Below are 20,592 nucleotides of genomic sequence, written 5' to 3'. Positions count from 1 at the left end.
TTTCGACAATCACTGTTGCCTGTGAGACCTCAGAAAGCTCTTTTCGTCTGCACAAAAAAAAAAAAAAAAAAAAAAAAGGTTGTGTTAAAACAATACAATAATTCAATTTATCTGTAAGTGTGTACCTTCAACATCAAGGCTATCACCTTCCTAGAGTATCTTAAATATCTAGTAACTGACAGTAAGAATTTGTATTGTTACATTTTTGCTATGAATAAAGCTTTAGTTCTATATTTGACATTCATACCAAGTAACAAACAACGTATGGTATTTCCTATTTATTTCTCACGACCCTGTTCTTGTTCCATTATGAGCAAACGCAGCAGCCATCCATAATATAATCCTCCAGGAAAATAGTTCTGTAAGTGGGTGAATTTTTTGGCAACACCTGAGTATCAGTCCTGCCATCTGTTGTTCCTATGCAGACTAGTTACTAGACATTTATGATGTACTAAGAAGGTTATGGCCTCGGTGTTAAAAGAACACGCTAAAATTGGTAAACCAAGCGAAAGCTGGTGTGCTCGTTCAGCAACTCAGGGATGCGTCCGTATGGAGCACGCGAGTAAACGAACATAATGGAAACTCTTACGAACGTTTCTATCATGACGGACCATAATTTAACACACAGTATTTACGTAGCAATTTACTTCATCATTGCTTCCTTAAGGGCTATTACATGGTTACAAGCATACTCGTTTGATTACCTAGTGTGGTGATTTCCAATCAGGTAGAGGTTTACTATTTGCTTTGTTTTCATTAGCACATATTATCGATTTAATATCTCCGGTAACGGAAACTGTAAGCATGTAGAGGATGATGTGTGCACGGGAGCAGGGGCGGACTGAGATGAAAATTTCACTGTGGAACAATTCCACCAAACGGCCCCTTTCAAAAAAAAAAAAAAAAAAAAAAAAAAAAAAAAAAAAAAAAAAAAAAAAGTAGCCCCTATTTTTTGTTATCCAATAATAATTTTCATAATTTTATATTTTTTAAATTCGTCCTTTATAAATTAAGGAATATACGTTCTTGTAAATGAAACTGTATTCAATTCGAGATAGGTCTACTTTGTGCTTAGTATTCTCAATGTTCCTTTAGCACACAATCGTCACAATAGTATAGGAATTCTGTTTTAAGAGAAAGATTTTTGTGTATTTAGCTTTTTATTTTCACAACTTCATACAAAACAAAATTTTGGGAGTTGGCTGGCTGTTATATATGTTACATCACTTTGATTTTCGGCATTTGTAAAAATCAGTCTAAATTATTCTAAATTATAAAGTTCCATGTACAATGTTCAATTAGGCCAATGCACTAGCAACAAGGAAGAGAAACTTGAACTTTAAAACAATACGAAGGCATTATAATCAAACAGAATGTAAATGCAAATGCATGAGTATGTTGTAACGTGAAAATGTTAAGAAACAACTGACATTGTAATTTCCTGTGTGGTTTTCAAAGAACGCTTAGTAGAATCAAGAATTGTCAAAAATTTCATCTGACACAGACATATTGAGCAAGCCATGAGGTAACAAACCATCTGATGTCAAAAATAATAAAGAAAGGAACCGATTCAAAAATAAGAAGAACAACGTATTAAGGAAATGTTTAATTCGTATAAAATATTAAGATTTGGATGCTTCGTGGTCAGTCGGGTCAATCAGTTAAGTCACTCACGTCAGGGTGGACAATCACGTCAAGGAGTTGGTTTTGGTCAGTCTGTGGAGTCCAACCAGAGGTTCCGTCAGTTAGTCAAAATGTCATTCTCAGTCAGTCAGATTTGAGTTCACCAATCACCTAGAAGAACAGTGGGAATCTGCAATCTCAACAATCGCAGACCAACCGCCGCTGATACCAACGTGTTCCAGTTACAACGTGGACTTATAGAAAGGTCCGTCTTGCTCAATATTTAATGTTGCATGTATTGGCGAATCGTGTATTCTACTAGGACGATTTGATACACCTAAAACAATCAGTATCAATAATTATATAATAAACATTCCTCCTCATATTACATCTTTGTTTTTAATTAAGTTACACACGCAACGAAATGCATAATAGGGTGCGTAGTGTTATCACTCACAAAGGAATGTGAGTGAACTTACTTCTCCTTATTGGTATGAAAGTAAGAAGTTATCGTCCCTAAAATTAATACCAGTGAGGGGAATACGAAATGGTTAAGAAAATAATTTTGGATCCCACGCATAGCCGAAGGCTTAACTGTTCCAATACCATTTCGTAAGCAAAGAAATGGGGGAGGCGCAAAATGGAACTTTTTCAATCACGGTATTTTTTTTTTCGATTTCAAATTACATGGCTCTCGAAAATTTAGGTCCTAAATTAAAATAAACCTCCTCAAAGATAAACGTAGAAAATTGTTTGGAAAGAAACTCATTATAATAATGGCAGTAATTCTCCGAGAGGAAAAGCTAAACAGGTCGAAAACAAAAATCAAAACACCAATTGTGATGAATTGAGGTCGAAATTAAAATCTCAAGTTAGATAATGTTTCTTTGAGAAATTTCGAAACGATGCGAAAGTTTTATGCTGAGTTGAAATTTAGTAACTCACCTTCTCCAGAGGATTTAGCAAAGCCACCAGTGCATTGGATCTCTAATGCATTAAGATTAAAAGAACAATCTGTTCAAAGTTCCAATGAAGTTGACAAGTTTACAGAAATGTCAACACAGTTAAAATTAATCCTGAAGGTACAGGAGTAATATTTTATTAAAGAAACTACCTAGAACAAATTAATATAAATGCATGTAGTTTAGGGAATATTTTATTTTATTTCTTTATAATTTTATTATTATTTATATGTAGATTTTAAATTTGTTTTTAAGTAACAATGAGCAGTCTAGGTGTTTCTAAACGTAATGCAGCAATAAGCAGAAGGTAAATTCTCGAGAGCATTGACCAACAGAACAATGAAAAGAAAAAGAAACAAATAACAGCTTAGCTGGAATGTTTTTTGGTGTCGTCACACCATACAATAAAGAGAAAGATAGGTGTTTGTGTTTAAGAACAATAAGAGCAGAGTAAGAAGAAATGCAGCAAATAGGTCATGAAGGTGTCATGCAGTTGAAAAAAAAAAGAGAAAATATGAATTACTAAATTCACTAATATAATAAGAAATGAGTAAATTATACACATCAATATGTTAACTAGGAAGAAGTTTGAAAAAATGCAAATACAATACATAGGTTATGAAGGATAAAAACCTGTGCTTTTACGTTTTGTTTTGAATTAGCGAGCTGGACCGCTAATTTTATCTACCAAAGTCCCATCAAGATTAGTTTAAATCCTAATCTTTCACATTTGAAAAACAAAACGTAAAGATACCGGTAAAACTCGAATTGACAATATTCAGTAGTCAAATATTCTAAAATTTTAAAAAAGAAAAGTAAACCTTGATAGATTAGGCAGACATTTTTGTAGAAAATGCTAGTTGGTTAGGAACCAGGCTATTTTTTTTAAGCAAACAGGAAAGTGAGTAACAGAGAGATACCGCTTCCGATGACTGCTCGGACTTACTACGGCTGTCAATCTTAGGTGACAAACTCAACTGAGGCCGCTTAGAGAAAAGCGCGCACAAGGGATAAAATAAGCCTCTGTTTGTTCATCATATATATATATTTTAATGTTCAATGGAATGCTATGTTTTCTTTCAAACTAGCCAATATCTACGAAATACGGAATTCAATTACTGGTCAAGACAGTTAATTGGGTAATTATTTTCAAAGAATTAAAATAAATTATTTCATAATTCAATATGAAGTTTAGATTTTCCTAATAGAGGAAAGAATATTAATTCAAACTGTATTCTTGTATTTTGAACGTGAAGGCATATTACCTGAGGAAAGGAGTTGAGTTGAGTTGATTTTAGTTTAGCGTCCCTTTCAGCAGCGAGGCTATATGAGATGTGGACCTACTGATTAACGTGGAATCCGAACCACATGAGCTCCCGCCGGGAATCGAACCCGGGTCTCCCGCGCCAAAGGCGCGTACGCTAACCGCTTAGCCACGGAGGAGCTCCGGAGGAAAGGAATCAGTATTTGAAATTAATTATTTTGACTGTTCAATAGGCCTACATCAGTACTGGAACTAGAGAGTAAAAGCTAAGGGAGGAAGGGGGCAGACAGACCCCAGACTATGATTGGTATATCACGAGATTACTATAAAGTTCCAAAAATATACAAATATTACCTTAAATTATTTTTGCCACTCCAAAAATTGGGGGGCCTAGGCAGGCCCGTGCTGGGATACTAATGAGGGCGGTGGACAAGTCTACTAAAAGGGTGCCCATAGAAACGGGAATATATATATATATAATCTTATGTACAGACTTTGAAAGAAAGTATGAGTGCCATTTTATATCAGAATCACCACCAAATTTGTTTTAATATTAACGTAAATAGCTAATTTCTGAAAACCTCGAATCGAAATCCTCGTTACTAGAGAAAAACTTTTTAGTTCCTGTTAACAGCATTTCTGTCAAATATAAAGAAGATAAATATATCAACAACTTAATGTAGCTCTTGTCTATGGACACTGGAGGTTCAGTGCCACGTTTACAAAAGCTCTCGATTGATTTCTGTCCTTAGCCAACTGGACTCAGTTTCTACTTTATATTCCAATCTCTGCGAGAACCATTTTAATGTTGTCCTCCCATCTGCGCCTCCTCTTCCTATTTGAATTTTCAGTCAGAACTTTGAAAACGTTTCTAATTTCTTCCATTCTAGCTACATGACCTGCCCATTTGAGCCTACTAGACTTGATGACCCTAACAATGTTTGGTAAACGTATAAATTATGCACTCCCTCGTTATGAAGTTTCCGCCATTCCTTATTCCCGTTCCTCTTGGAGCCCGAATCTTGTTTTCAAATACTTTCAGTCTGCGATTTTCCCTTAGAGTCAGTGACCATGTTTCGCAACCTTGCAGCACAACAGGCATGATTATCGTTTTATATTTTAAGCTGCAAATTCCTCAACAGAATTTGCGACAACAAAAGATTTTTAACTGAATAATAACACGAAATTCCTGCTTTCAGTTGACATCAAATTTCTTGGTGATTATGTTTTTGGTCTGTTAATAATGATTCTAGATATTTGAAGTATCCACTTTGTCGAAAGTAAACATTATCTGGTATTTTAACGCATCCATAAAATGCAGTATTACGATCCCGACAAACTTCCATGTATTTAGTTTTCTCTGCATTTACTTCTAAGCCCATATCCCTGCAAGCGTTGATTAAGATATCTGCATTCCTTTCTATTGTTCTAACATCCCCTAAAGAATTACAGCCTCAGCATACGCCATAACTTGGTAAATACAATTCATCTCTAGGACCTGATTGTTGTCTTTGATTTTTTTTATAGTGTTCTCCAAAACAAAGTTAAATAATAATGGCGACAACACATCTCCTTGTTTTAGGCCATTCTCAATGTGAAAGCTCGTGAACGGGAATTTGTTTATTCGAACTTTACTTTGGGATTCATTTAAACATATCTTAAATAATCTAACTTTTTCGGCATTCCAAATTCTGTAAGCATATTGTTCAATGTTTTCCTCCTACCCGAGTCTAAAGTCAATAACTGATGTGCCAGGATATTGTATTCCCATTTCTTTTCAAGGAGTAGTCGAATGGTAAATATCTGGTCCATAGTTGATCGATTTTACCTAAATCCGCTCTGATAATCTCCAATAATTTCATCTGCGTATGGAGGCAATCTTTCTAATAGAATGTTTAAGAGGATTTATTTAATGTTGACGGAAGAGAAATGCCTCAATAATTATTACAATCAGTTTTGTTGCTTTTCTTTTGAACTGGAACAGTGATTGATTCTTTTCACTTTTGTGGTAATTCCTCCTTGTTCCAGATAAGGAAAATGAGTTTGTGTATCTTGCTGTACAATTTTTCCCCTCCAGCTAAAATTAAGTCAGCCAGAATTTCGTCTACACCCGGAGAGGCGTGTTTCTTTAGTTTTCTAATAGCGATTTCTATTTCTGTCTGGTTAGGTTCTGGAATATACGATTATGCTGTGTGCATTTCACTTTCTCCACGAACATTGGTTTTTGGCTATATGTTAAGCAAATCGTCAAAGAAATCTTTCCATCTATTTAAGATGCTATCCTTATCAGTGAGAACTGTTCCACTGGCTTTCTTTAATATATAAGCACGAGGTTAATATGCTTTCTTAAATTCGTTGTTCCCCTTATACATGTCCCGAATGTTTTTGTTTTGTTTTTTATTATTATTATCTTCAAGTTAATTAATTTTAGCTTTCAAAAATAGCGTTCCTTTGTTCTAAAAATTTTGGAAGTTTTCCGCCAGATGACAATGAAATTTTATGTAGTTATTTCGTTCCGATTTTTTAGCCAACGCTGTTTCTTCTATTTTCTCTTCTCTGCTACTTTAGTGCATGCCTGGTTGAACCATGGTTTGTTCCTACGTACCTCTGCGTGCCCCAATTTTTCTTTTGCTGAAATTTTAATATTATCTCCAATTTCAACCAAGTATCCTGAACACTGGTGCATTCCGAACCTTCTAAAATCGAGGATCTATTTGACACTTTAATCTGGCTCCCATTTCACCTGACTCTCCTCAAATTTCTTTAAATTAAACCGCTCCGTTTTTAGATATTGAATATTTTCTTTATTCAACGATAGTCTCTCTCTCTCTTATTATCGCTGCTACCAAGTGGTAATTAGTATCACAATCAGCTCCTGAACGACCGAACATTAGTTGTGTTAGACTGTTTTTTTCTGTCTAATAAAACGTGATCAGTTTGATTACGTGTTTTTCCATCTGATGAAATCCAAGTATATTTATGAATGTCGCGTTGTGGGAATTTTGTAATCTTCACGATAAGATTTCTGGACGTTGCAAAGTTTACGACTCTAACGGCGTTGTCACAACCTTTCTTATGCAGACATTTATTCCCTATAATCGGTTTGAAAATACCCTCTCGTCCTACCTTCGCACTGAAACGGCCTAATAGAATTTTCATATGGTATTGCGGGAGATGATCAAATACACGTTCTATTCTTTCGTAAAAACTGTCGTCTTTATCGTCATCGTTATTTTATGTTGGGAATATTCATTTAAAATAATAATATTACACCACAGACCCTTAAGAGAATTAAAAGAAACTCTATCATTAACAAATTCAATCCATGTAATTGCTAATATTATTCGTTTGTGAGCTGATAGCCCTGTTCCTAGTTAGTAATTTTTAATTCGTTTCCCTTAAACGAACGTAAAATTTCACGACTTGACTCCTCCATTTCCTTCTCATCTAACTTCCTGATATCCCACTAGGTCCATCCTCTATTTCTAAACTAACTCATTCCTTACAAATTTTAACGCCGCTACCCTATAGAGACTTCTTATATTCCATGTTCCAAATCTCATGTCGATTTTACTTTGCTGAGTTCGTGCCAAGTTATCAGTTCTAATCCGGAGATTCTGCGAATATAACTGAACAAGCCTTTTTTTTAATTTATTTATTTTTATTTACAGGATGAGGTTGTTAGCCCCACACCAAATCCACAAGCTGGAGGATCACCCCTTGTCATCTGTCCGCGACTGCTTATTCAGTATATTCGCAGCTAACCTCTATATCTAGAGGCCTTCTCCTCAATCCACAACCTGAGGACGCGCCATGCCGTGGTGACAGGAAGACCACATTTCACAGAAATTAATATTGCTATATCTTAGAGAAATACAATAGGTACTGATTATTCGAACACTGCTTCAAAACACACAGGAACAATCAGTATGCTCGGATATATGGATGCATATTAAGACTGTGCAAGCTTCGATGCCGTAAAAATCGTAAGAGACCAGTGTCAATGTAGTATTCGTGAATGCATCGTACGTTTGACTATCCGAACTATTCTTGATGTATTACACTGTTTCGCTTTATAGCTACATAACTTTACAGTTATTTTTGTAAGTGCTTATACTCTTTACCTGATCTCCGCCAATAACAACTGTATGCATTTTTATAACACAAAACTGGTATCCAGAAGAACAAATTTAAAAAAAAAATATGTATATAATGTGATAATGCACAGGGCACCTTATGTAAAGGGCGCCTTGTACCCTTCACAGGTTTTTTTTATTAACAGCCAATATTTTAATTTATTATACAAACCTGGTACACAGAACAACTAAAATCACTTATCTATAATGTGATGTTTCGTAGGGCTCCTTATGTAAAGGGCGCACTGTATCTTTCACGGGTTCTTTACCAATAGTAACTGTATGTATGTACTGTACACTCCGCATCAAAAAAATTGCGCAGCTAACGCCGTGCAGCTAGGCACCCAATATACACCTTCTTATCCCATAATCGTGTCTGGTAAAGATCTCCCCTCTCTCTCCTTCTTTCTTCTCTCCCATATTAAAATTAGCTAACAAATGAACGCAATTCTAATTTCAAACTACACATGTATTAGTATCGATAAAATGAAATAACAAAACCGAAACGAAGCAAGATTCATAAGTTGATTTAGGGAGAAACTGAAACACACACAATGAAAGATTGAAACCAATGGATGTCTATTACACAGAGGTTCAGAAATGAGGCAGAGAGAGAAAGAGAGAGAGAAGGCGAGAGAAGAAGAAAAAGAAAAGGGAGAATAGATAAAAATGTGGAATTCTAAACTTAGTAAGAAAAGAACCTAACATTATAAAGTTACGTTACCAGAAATCCAACAGTAATATAGAAATAACGTTTGTTTTTATATTTTTTTCGGGACTGCTCGAATATATAGAGGAGGCTTGAAACATTCATTAAGTCACTTTCAAAACCTTCAAAAAGTTTAACACACATGCCTTGTTTTCGCGTGGTTCCTTTGTAAATTCGGTAGTGTTCATTGGACGTACTGATGCAAACTACATTCTAATAAACCCAGTAGGTAGCGTAGGTCATATCTTCCATTCCAGACTACTAATGCAAAGTGAACAAAAAAAAAAAAAAAAAAAAAAAAACGAAAAGAAAAAGGAAGAAAGAAAGAAAGATAAAACTGAATGAGTGCTATTTGACTGGTAATTTTTTGTCAGAAATATCCTATATTAAAAGTCCAAACCGTATCATAATGGAAAGTTACAAATGTTCAAATAGAAAATTGGATGTTCCTTATAGATGTAGCAGACCTTGCATGTTTCAAATTTCAACGTGAATAAATCACATTGAATTATAAGATGGAAACAAATTTGTGTCAAACTATATAAATAAAATTTTGTTTCCAAATAACCAAAGAGGTTGTCATTTTCTAGTCTTTTCCGAAGATTTATCTATTCCGAACATCTAGCATCACTTTCATCTCTTGCGGATATAACGTTGTAATTTGCACAGATAGAATGAACACGCTAGACCTCAAACGGATCACAGTGTCAGTCGGATGATGTTGGTTAGTATCAGTCGGACCACCACTTAGTCGAGGATTCAAACCCGTAGTGACCCGGTAATTCGACTGAGACTCGGTAACCGAGGTGATAAAAAAGATATTTTCCGTATTCCGTTGCGTTTAAACAGTATTTCTTTCAGAGATGACCAAGAGTGGAGATGTTATGCCCAAAGCACGAAAAACTCGACGCTGAAGTTGCCAGTTAATTACATTCTCCAGACCAGTTCTATCGGTGTCTTGCTCCGCTTTAACTTTGGAACACGCACATGAAGTGAGCTGGATTAAATTTGTAAGTAATATATTTTTTGTGTGGAAGCTAATATGAAATTTTGCTTTTTGTCTTTGTATATCAAATTTTGGCCATATATCTAATATACCCTATTACAATGTTGATCATTTCATTATTCTGAAAATCCCTAAGGTAAGTCTTTACTTTAGGCAAGGCAGTGACAGGAACTGATTCATCTGAACAGGTTCCCGCAGTTTCAGTTCCAAAAGACAGAAAACAACGTCACCTGCGGGGCTCTAACCCGCCTTCACTCGCTAACGCTCACTCGGCAATACTATGTGAATCAGAAACAGCAGCGACATGTGGTGAGAAAATACGAACTACATCCGTGAATTAGGAACAGCAAAGAACCAGTGACAACCTGTGAATAATACTAACAGTGGTAGGATATCACCGCCTTGCCCAAAGTAAAACATAACCATTCCGAATAATATAGCTATAAGAAATGTCCAAAAGAATCGGTATCGGTACATCCCTATAAAAAATGTGTCAAAATTTGGTAGAACCGTCTGCTCGAGTAATGCCCCACAATCATATGGGATGTCCACGTGCGCCAGAATAGCTACACCAGTGTTGTAAAGTATTACTACAGTCTGATTAAGATCCCCATATATTTTGATTACTTAAAACATTATTTTTTTGAAGTAACGTAAGATGTTTCTTCTGTAAATTTTACAAACCTACGGATCCATAAACTGTGCTGGCACCAACTTTTGCGTTGCAAACTTTTATGGGGTTAAGTTTAGAGCTACCCCTCCGCTTTTTATAAAAACCAGGAAAATTTACAGAAGAAATGATGATTTGAAGTTTTTATTTGGTGTTTAGAAATGTAAGTTCGGCAGGAGAGTTATGTTTAATACGAGAAAAGATATGTGGAAATTAGTACTATTTGCCGGATGCGGAAGGTTTCAGCAGCATGGTAGTTGTAAAATATGGCGAACAGGTGTAACGGATGCGCAAAAATAATGAAGAAAACTTTTTAAATTTTTGTGAAGCCCACGGAGTACTGAAGTTAAGTGAAATGTAACCATTTTTAATACTTTAAGCACTGTTTTTGTATGTTGCAAAGTCCAAGGGCACCTTCAGACTGGAGGGGCAACTCTAAACTTAAGCCCTCTTATCCGTTCCCATGTTCCATGTTCCGTTAAGGGGGTCCAAAACTACACTGGACCCCCTTAAGCTAACCTAACCTAATAGAACCTAATATAACGTTATATTATGTGATCAAACGAAAATCAACAGAAAGAAGTGGTGTCAAAGACACTGGACCCCCTTAACGGAACATTGACCACTTTTATTTATAACAATTATGCTTCTGCTCTTCTAAAATGGATATGTACCACGGATGGACGTCTCACATAGATACGATTTCTGATGGAATTAAATAATCAGCTGTATCAAAATTGAAGTATGTATGTTCATTATACATTGGCAACCATATTCTTAATCTACAGGTAAATTTTAAATGTATATTTCCTGTAGTTTCCTGAAGTATATCTTTCTAAAAGTAAACAATACAGTTTTTCAAAGAAATAAAACGATATTTGCTTCTAAAATGGATCAGAAGAAGAAAAAGAAACAGATTATGTAAAAATACTTAAATAAACCATAATTGTATATAAAGGAAATACCTTTTCACCCCTTAGAAATAAAACTTCCCCAATAGAGGCCATGAAAATTCACGAACATAAGCTAAAACAACGAAGAAATACAGGCCGAAATTGGTCTGCTTGCATTCAGCGTTGCCAAAACATAGACGAAAAAAGTCTTAAACGAGAGATGAAATTACTATTTTTGGGCGAAAAGGCACTAAAAGTTATTTCGTCGCTGCGCCTCGAAGAACCGCTATGTGACATTTTTGTCGAAAATGAGTTATGCCGTCCAAATAAACCTTTTGCTGTCAGGGAGCGTCTCGTTGCTCGTTAGAGAGCTAAATTTGTCCTATAATAGAAAATAATAATACCAGAATTGTCCATACTCATCAAATGTTGTGACAAACAGAAAATGAACTCAAAGGAATATTTGTAACAAAATTAACATCATATCAAACTGAGGTTCGAGACAGAACTGCCTATCTTGACGCCATATTGCCCCGAACCCCCCAATTAACTACTTCTATAAAAAAAAATTTGTATCACGTAGGTATGATAGCTCTGGCGCAAATCCCGGGAGGATTGAGGGAGACATGTACTCTCCAATCTTGGACCTGGGGGGACTGTCCCACAATAATCCGATTTGAAATATGTTTTTTGAAAAAAAAAAATGTGTTGATTTGTGTCCAATTGCCATAAAGGAAAGTGAAATGAAATTGATGTCCCCTAGAAGCCTCAAATCTGCCCGCCTCCCAAGAAATTGATGTCCCCCCAGAATAAGCCTAAAAGGTGCCCGCCTCCCAATGTTGAAGACAGCTCTGCTCTCCTGATCCTCCACATCATTGTTTTTCAACTTCATAAATATTTTGAACATCGCAAATATATATATATATAACCCCCTCCCTTAATGTTGAATGTAGATTTGCGCCGTTAAACATATCAGCAAAAACCACTAATGCCACTATCTGAGCAACATGGCGCGTGAGAAAAAAATGTTACATAGACAAAGAAAGTGATATTGAGAATTTTCTTCGCAATAGTAAAGATGAATATGTTTCTCATGCTAGTGAAAAAGATTTGTTGGAAGAAAATGATTTATGTTATTGAAAATATAAAATAAATATCTCGTTTGACGATTCTTTCAACGCTATAGGCCTAAAGGTTATTTGTGACACTAAGCAATGGCAAATATGACGAGTTAATTACTATAGTTATTCCAAGTGCAATGTAACGTGTAGGGTTAGAACTATTTGCTCAAAACAATAAATGTATAATCAGCAGCAAATGAATCTTCTCCCTGATTCTTATAACTCCATCAGGTCGGGTCCAGTAACTTTGCTGCTATTACAAACGCGTGGACTGTTGAAACCATATTTACATCTAACATTTTAACTAGCAAACGACCGTTGCTAAGCCTGTGGAGCATTGAAATAGGTTTTTTGCTGTGGATTTGATACACAGAAGAAAAACCTTCACTTTAAGAATACTCTGAAATTTGTTTGGAGCGTATTTTTCCAAGAGTACTATATATAATGACATTATAATTTCTAATATATTATTTCACTACATTCTGTATGTGAGAAGAAAAAGAAACATTGCTTCTTCCTGAGTTAGAAAATGGTTGAAATTATTTCAAAATATCAAATCTGAAACGATTGAAGGAAATAATTTCGTAAATCTTTTTCTCTATTCTTGAATCTGCTCCTATTTTCCGTCATTCTCGTCATACGAACATAACTTCCCTTCTCCACAGGAGATCTTGCATAGCACACAGATCATTATTTAAAATTGAGATGGAAACACGTTAAAAATTTCGTACCTGCAGGGATTTGCGGGTCGTCTTGGTGGGAAACCAATGCCATAAACCACTTGCGTACCCTGATCGTTTAAGCCTACTTGATATTGCAAGAAAACTGTTTCCTAGCGGAAAATCTTTATTGAAAGACAAGTCCAGATACTAAGGCCAGTATGAAAAGGCGATCATCAGTTGACTTTCGCATCAGTTCCCTTTCAGCTCAGATACAAGTCAAATAGACCTTTGTGTTTGTCAATGAGGAAAATGTCTCGAAACATTCCTCAAGTTGAGGCTGAGGTTTCAATGTTGGTTCCACAACTTACAAAAAAGATGGCAGACATTATTCTGTATTATTTAACTTATATCAAGATGTTAAGGAATATTAGTGACAATTAGGTTTCGATATATTTAAAAGCAGAATATTCTTTTAAACATATTACCTCTGTAACTAGTATTTTAATTTGATACATTTACACAAACAACTTATACCGTACTGATATTGCACTAAAGTGCCAAGCAGCAGACCCAGGTTCGAGTCCCGTCGTGTTAAATATCTTTATCACATTTTATTGGTTAGGTAATTCTATTATTGCTTTATTATTATTATTATTATTATTATTATTATTATTATTATTATTATTATTATTATTATTATTATTATTATTATTATTATTACTACTATTGATCATTCCAATCTCCCATCAATTCACGAATTCTGCTTTACATAAGATGTTATGACGTAAAGTAAAACGTAACTTGTGCGCAAATTACGTTTATATGTTATAAGAGCTGTAACTACCAATTATTCGTAAAAAACTCGGTGTTGTCTGACCGACAATACCTAGTATGAAGCAGGAGAGACGGGAGTATGATGACGGTTAAAAAAAAAAAAAAAAGGAATCGATATTTCAACGGAATTATGCATTTCATGGCCTCAATACATTGAAAAACAGGTTTTAAATATACAATCGCCCATTCCAATCTAATATGTTCACTCGCCTAGTATTTCTAATTATATTGTTCAAGAAGTCCGCACCAAATTTAAAACTTAAGGTTCTCTAGGATATGTTCTCAAATTTTCTTCCTACTCAATACGAAAATATACATAATAGGTAGCTTACTCTTCGGGGTGACCGTTTTATTTTCTTACAGTTTCGTTAAATACCACCCATGTGGTTTTATTGGTATTAAATAAACAAATATTTTCTTAACAATCCTAACAAGTGACGTAAGTCATCTTATAAAAAATCCAAAAGAGATAGTTTAATGTCGGGGATGAGATTTTCGAACGAAATTTCCCGAAAATGTGTTATAATTTATTTTATTATTTCACAACAAAATATTTCGTTAATAACTGCGTATAACATGGTTTAGAATAACGAATATGAGCGGCAAATTTTGGTACTCCTTTTGTTTATTTCTCTTGAATCATGTAAATTTCCTACTTGAATTTTTCTCAACAAAACTATAAATTGCAATATACATTTTTCTCAAAATGCATCTTCATTATGTTTAGCTCTATAAGATTTATCTTTACGAATCTCGGACATGCCGCACTCGGCAATTATTATGATCTACTAGCGCAATTTCTTTTAACTATATTGTATCTATAATCAAACAAACGATGTAAACCTCACAAATGTTAAAAATATCAAAAATTAAGAGTGACTGAAAAGATTGAAACCCAGCTAATCGCAACCATGTGCAGTGATGGGAACATCAGTTAATAGCTCAGATTATGATTACTATATACTAAACTTGGGGAAGTAAAATATGGGGATGAACAACGACTGTCCTACACGGAACTGAACTATAACAGGTTGTGTTTGAATGTAAATAAAATTCAAATGATTCAATTTTGTTAAAAAAAATGACTAGTTTGAAAGGCGAAGTGAAAAGAGTAAGGTTATGAGAATAAAGAATGAGTACCAGTGACTGGCGTCGTCCTCATCGTCTGGAATGACGAATGTATCTTTCTGGCGTTTTTCACTCTCTGAATGGATACTGGAGAAATTGGAGATAGTTGACAACTGGAACCAAATCTGTCACACTGCTAGGGGCGTTGATTCAAATCTATGATGACGTAATTCTTCATTTCTGCCAGCAGCGTAAATCTGTCTTCAACATTGAGGGGGACGGGCAAGACCGTTCCCTTTTTTTTAAAACTATGTTCAAAATATTTATGAAGTAGAAAATGCTGTGGAAGATCAGGCGAACAGAGTTCAACATTGAGAGGCGAGCAGATTTGAAGCTCATTCTGAAGAGGGAGGGAGATGAGACTCATATTACGGTATATAAATCAGATTTTTGAGATGAACTGGTGAATATTTTATAAAGGTAACCAAGAAAGTTCTGTCGCTTTTTCACCTATTACCTTTGAACATCGATGTCACCTAAGAAGTACTTGGAAGATCAAAAATAATGCCCATCAGCAGCGACGATCTTCTGCCAACGTTCTGGAAGGCCATTCCATTGTGGTAGAACTTGATGCCGTGAAAAGAAGAGGTATGAAGTGCATTTTGCACCTCTACTAGGGATTTGAACTGGCATTCTTTAAGGAAATAGTTCAAGGAATAGAACAGATGATAATCGGACGGTGCAATGTGAGGGGAGTATGGCGGATGCAATAGTGTTTCCCATCCAAGGCGTAGAATGGTGCCCCGGGTCATCCTAGCCACGTGGGACTTAGAGTTGTCCTCTAACAGGAGGAACCCTTTGCTATTCAGAAGTGCTGGCTCCAGAGTTTTGAGTTTTCCTTGAACAGAGCTCAACTGTTAAGCATAGATTTGCATTCATGATCTGACCAGCTTGTGGCAGTTCCTGACGCACGATGCCGCGGGGAGTCCACCAAACACACAGGAGGACCTTCTTCTGGGGCAGTGCTGATTTGAGTTGTTTTGGAACCGGTTCATGGAATGCTAACAAGTGATGACGGCGCTGTGGAGCTTCTTACAGGACCCACTTCTCATCAATGTCAACACCCTGTAAAGGTATGGCTCCTTCCTTAGACGAGACAACAAAGAAACAAAGGTGTCTGCTCGCGTTGCCTTCTGGTCCGGAGTCAAATCATGTGGTATCCATCGACTCAACTTGTAGTGCTTTCCAAGTTGATGGGAGTGCTACCGAACAGTTTCTCCAATCACACTTAATTGTTGTCTCAGTTTCTCACATTTCTGGCCATTATTCGCTTCAATTGTTGCCTGAAGATCTTCAATTTGTACATCTGTTGGTCTTCCGGCACGTGGCGCGTCTTCGGGTGGTTTGTCACCGTCTTTAAACTTGATAAACCACTGCTGCACTGTCCGCGTAGTCACGACATCCTTACCAAAGGCCCGACATAGCTTTCGCCCCGCTTCAATGGCATTGGCCACAGTTTGATGTCGTACAACATACACGCTCTTATGACGCTCTGTAGAGGTCCCATATTCACTCTGCCCTTTCGCAAATTCACGGTGTAACTGAACTGCCACAACCAGGTAGTATGTTGATATACCCACATCAACAACTGACTTTCACCTTATCTCCATTTGCATTCAACTCACGATGTGAGGGCCAATGGAATAGGCCTTCACAAAAATTGACAGAACATACTTGGTTACCTTTATACATCAGGCGATGTAGATGTATAGTGGCACACATCAGTATTACAAATCAGTACAGTGAATACATTCTGAAATCTGAATACATGCATATTATTATAATTGGTATGTCTCTACTTAAGAATCCACAAAAATCCACATTAAAATTTTGGGACATTTGTTTTATAATAATACAAATAATGACTTCCCAAAACTATGAAGAAAGAAAACACTGGCCAACAACAACAAAAAAGTGTCTCTCTGTCTTAAGAACTCCAATAGTTGAATCTAATAGTATTGACAGCGGTAACTTCAGATCTCGTTTTAGTTTTCTCCTGTCACCCACAGTTTTGATGAGACAGGGGAAAAAATGTGTACTGCAGTTCATGTAACTTATGCATGCAAGAAGGTGCTTTCGCAATGAAAACATGTTGAAAAATTACCTCTAAAATGTTTGAATGTATGATTTTCGTCTGTATTTGGCGCTGGAAAGTCCAGGTATAATCAGAACATGGAGGGGTCCATTTTGCCTTGTAACGTTTCTCCATTTACGCAATAGCCTGATGAAGCCTTTCACCGTGCCCGTCACTCGCTGCTCCAAGGTTTGGGAGGGAAGAAGTGTATGTGGGAGTCCAAGAAGTGAATTTTAAGGCTCATGTTGCACCCCAATGCCTGATAGGCAGTTGGGAGGTCGGACACAACGTTACGGAAATTTCGAATCTATCATTCCCCCAAAAATCTCTGCATATTGTTCTGATATCTCTATGCGTTTTTCTCGAGTGCATTAAGTTCGTTAATGAACTGCACATCACAGAACAGGTTCCTGATCTGAGGGTATACAAAAATACCCTTTTTGATTTTAGATCACTCATTTTGGGAAATTTAGTTCTCAGATATTAGAAACCCCTGCCAGTTCTACCCATGTTTTTGAAGAAGTTTTTAATCAGACCGAGTTTTATGTGTAGTGGGGGTAGAAAGAGTTTTGCAGATCAACTAAAGAAAGATACAAAACATCTTTTCCCCTGGAGTTAGTGCAGTTCGTTTCGGCCATACTTTCATAACATAGTGATTCTGCCTGTCCCGACTGTCTGATTCGCAAAGGAAAATATTGCAATGCAATTTGGTACACAAATTTCCTCTAACCTATAGTATTTTCAAGATACATGATATTTTGTTACCTGTAGTCGGGGCAGCTCCATAGTTGTAACTTTACCAATAGGGATTTTTAAGCAGATTTCACGCATTATACTTAATTTACGTTTTTGTGTGCATCATGTACAGACACCAGCAAAAGTATCTTCCCGTAAGTGCTAAAATTCCACTACTTGGGCTCCAGATAATTTGCAGTTACGAGAACGCCTGGACAGATGAGTTGAGTTGAGTTGATTTTAGTTTAGCGTCCCTTTCAGCAGCGAGGCTATATGAGACGTGGACCTACTGATTAACGTGGAATCCGAACCACATGAGCTCCCGCCGGGAATCGAACCCGGGTCTCCCACGCCAAAGGCGCGTACGCTAACCGCTTAGCCACGGAGCCTGGAAAGATGAAACACAACTTACACATAACTTTTCTCGGCCCTGACAGCAGTTGGTAACACTGAGATCTTTATGTAACTAAAATTGTAAAGTAGGTGACTTACGAAACATTCCTCCATTCTGAAATGAATCTCCATGGTTCGGATCGTGTTGTCCAATGAACACCATATATTATTCTCTATATTACTGTGTATGTAATGTATTGTTTCGTTATATATTGTATGTTTAAAGAATTAAAAATACCGACCACACATGAATCAGAAAATGCTTGAAAGTAGATGAAAATATCAAATCTAGAACAACTGCTGGAAATAAGTTTGTAAATGAATGCCACCATTGAGAGACTTTCAATTCTCCTCATTTCAACATGTTTTTCTTTCTGGAGAGGAGAAGATCTTGCTTGTCACACTGAGTATTTTGTCTAGGGCCAACATTTGGTACTTATGAGGAATTTTTAGTTTCCACAATAGTTTCCTGAAAAACCGGAAGTGGGTTTCTGCTCAATATACTAGCCAATTAGTTTTTACTTCCGCTGAAGTGTTTGATGGTAAAAGAAAATGTAGTGAAAAAGTTTTACCATCTCTGCAATTTGGAACTGAGGTGATTTGAGGTTTTCATAGCCGTGACCGCCAGTGAGTCGGTGTAAATCGTAAATTCTTGGCCCATTAAATATTTATAGATTTTTTAAAGACCAAAGTAAACCGCATACAGTTTGAGTTCGTATATGGGTGGGGGTATCTTCCGTGGAGGATGACGAGATGATGCAAATTGCAGAGTGCCAGTCGGCACCAGAGGAACCGTTTTGGAGCAAAAATTCCCCGACCCTTATCAGGTTCAAGTCCACCACTAACGCATGGGACGTACTTTGGGTGGAATATATCTGAAAAAGGGGTGGATTAGCGAGAGCATGGTGCATTTGTTGGAATGCGCACTCGCATTTATCGGTTCATACTAATTTTGGGGGGATCCCTTCAGAGCCTAATAAAGCGATGCTAGGTTAAGAGAAATCTTAGCAAAGAAGGTATGAAAGAAATTCACCGAGGCCAACCACGATCGTAATTGCTTGACGGTTTGTAGCTTAAGGTATTTAAAATGGGTTCAACTTTAGCTGGGTCAGGTTGAGTATGACCTGCTCGGACTATGAACCAAGACACAGTAGCGTCGTAACACCAAAGATTGACTTTTAAGATTAAGCAAAACAGAATATTGCTGTGCAGTGGCTAAAACTTTTCCTAAACTCACTAGAAGTTCCTCAAACGTCCCCGCAGCTAGATAGAGATCGTCCACATACATTGTAAGATAGTTGGGATCTATGGATTTTCGGGATCTATCGAAAATATCGCGCAAAATGCGCTGGAGCATAAACGTGCTGTTGACGTGTCCCATAGGCATGGCCGTGAGTCGGTACATCGAATGCTTGAGATTGAGGGAAGGAACTAAAAATGCTGTGAAGGGACGGTCATTCGGATCCAAGGGGACTTGAAAAAACGACTAGGTTAAGTCAAATTAGTAGTAGTAAGTAGCGTCTGCAAGGTTCTCAATGACGTCGACGCCATATTGGTCGAGGAGTCGCGAATTGGGTGGTAGGCAATGTTAAGCTTCCTCAGGTCCAAGCAAATACGAAGATCCTCATAAGTAGGCTTGGGAACCACGAGAATATTATTTCTAGTTGCAGAATTACTTAATGCTATGATACCCATCTCTAATAATTTAAGAATATGTTGTTTCCTCTTGGGGCGCAACCTGTGCGGCACAGTAAACATCGGGGATCGAAAGGATTTTCTGGATTGTAAATCTAAAGTTGTTTCATAAGCGTTTATGTGTGAAAAATCCGTATCAGAGCACCTAATAACGCTAGCATATTTTGTGAGCACATCGCTTAATTTTTGTTGTTGTTTGCTACTTAGATCTCTGTTAATGTTAAATTGTTTAGGATCAATAAGGTGACCAATTTTATCTAGCCGTTCTTTTGTTTTCTCCTTCACATGCCCATCTGTTGGTTTAAACAACTTACGCACCGTGTTTACCTGCACCGTGACTTGGGAATGGCTGGTAGTAGAGACGCAATAGCCAAAGGCGTTTCCTTGTGAAAGCGTTTGGGCGTGGATGCCAGATTTACAACGGGAACCGCTATATTGTCTTTGCTCGCTACAGTATGAGCAATAAAGCAACGTTTTTAGTATGTATATGAACAACACTACAAGTATGTTGAGTGGAATGGAAACAACAGAACGCGGGGGAACGGTTGTGGTTTGTTTACAAACCAACGTGTAGTACTGATTAGTGTGAACCTGAAAAGAAACTACAGGAGTTATTTGGGTAGAGCCTGCGGGTGTTTTCTGTTCTGATTCTTGACGGCAGTCAAAATGACGTGTATTATTTTGATA

At 36.7% G+C, this 20,592-nt stretch overlaps 1 protein-coding gene across 1 annotated transcript in view; it reads right to left on the bottom strand.

The window, feature by feature from the left end:
- Nucleotides 1–11,491, bottom strand: part of Smn (survival motor neuron) — a 51,828-nt gene extending 40,337 nt beyond the window's left edge. The window contains exon 1 of the mRNA XM_081734046.1: nucleotides 11,336–11,491. Within this exon, the coding sequence (XP_081590172.1) occupies nucleotides 11,336–11,377 (42 nt within the window). The 5' untranslated portion in view covers nucleotides 11,378–11,491. The remainder of the gene's footprint in view (nucleotides 1–11,335) is intronic.
- Between the last annotated feature and the right edge of the window lie 9,101 nt (nucleotides 11,492–20,592).

This window comes from Thermobia domestica, chromosome 12, assembly GCF_964235325.1.
Source record: "Thermobia domestica chromosome 12, izTheDome1.hap1.1, whole genome shotgun sequence".
Classification (NCBI taxonomy): Eukaryota; Metazoa; Arthropoda; class Insecta; order Zygentoma; family Lepismatidae; genus Thermobia; species Thermobia domestica.
The sequence above is the reverse complement of the archived record's forward strand: the minus strand, read 5'-3'. Positions and strand labels throughout refer to the sequence as shown.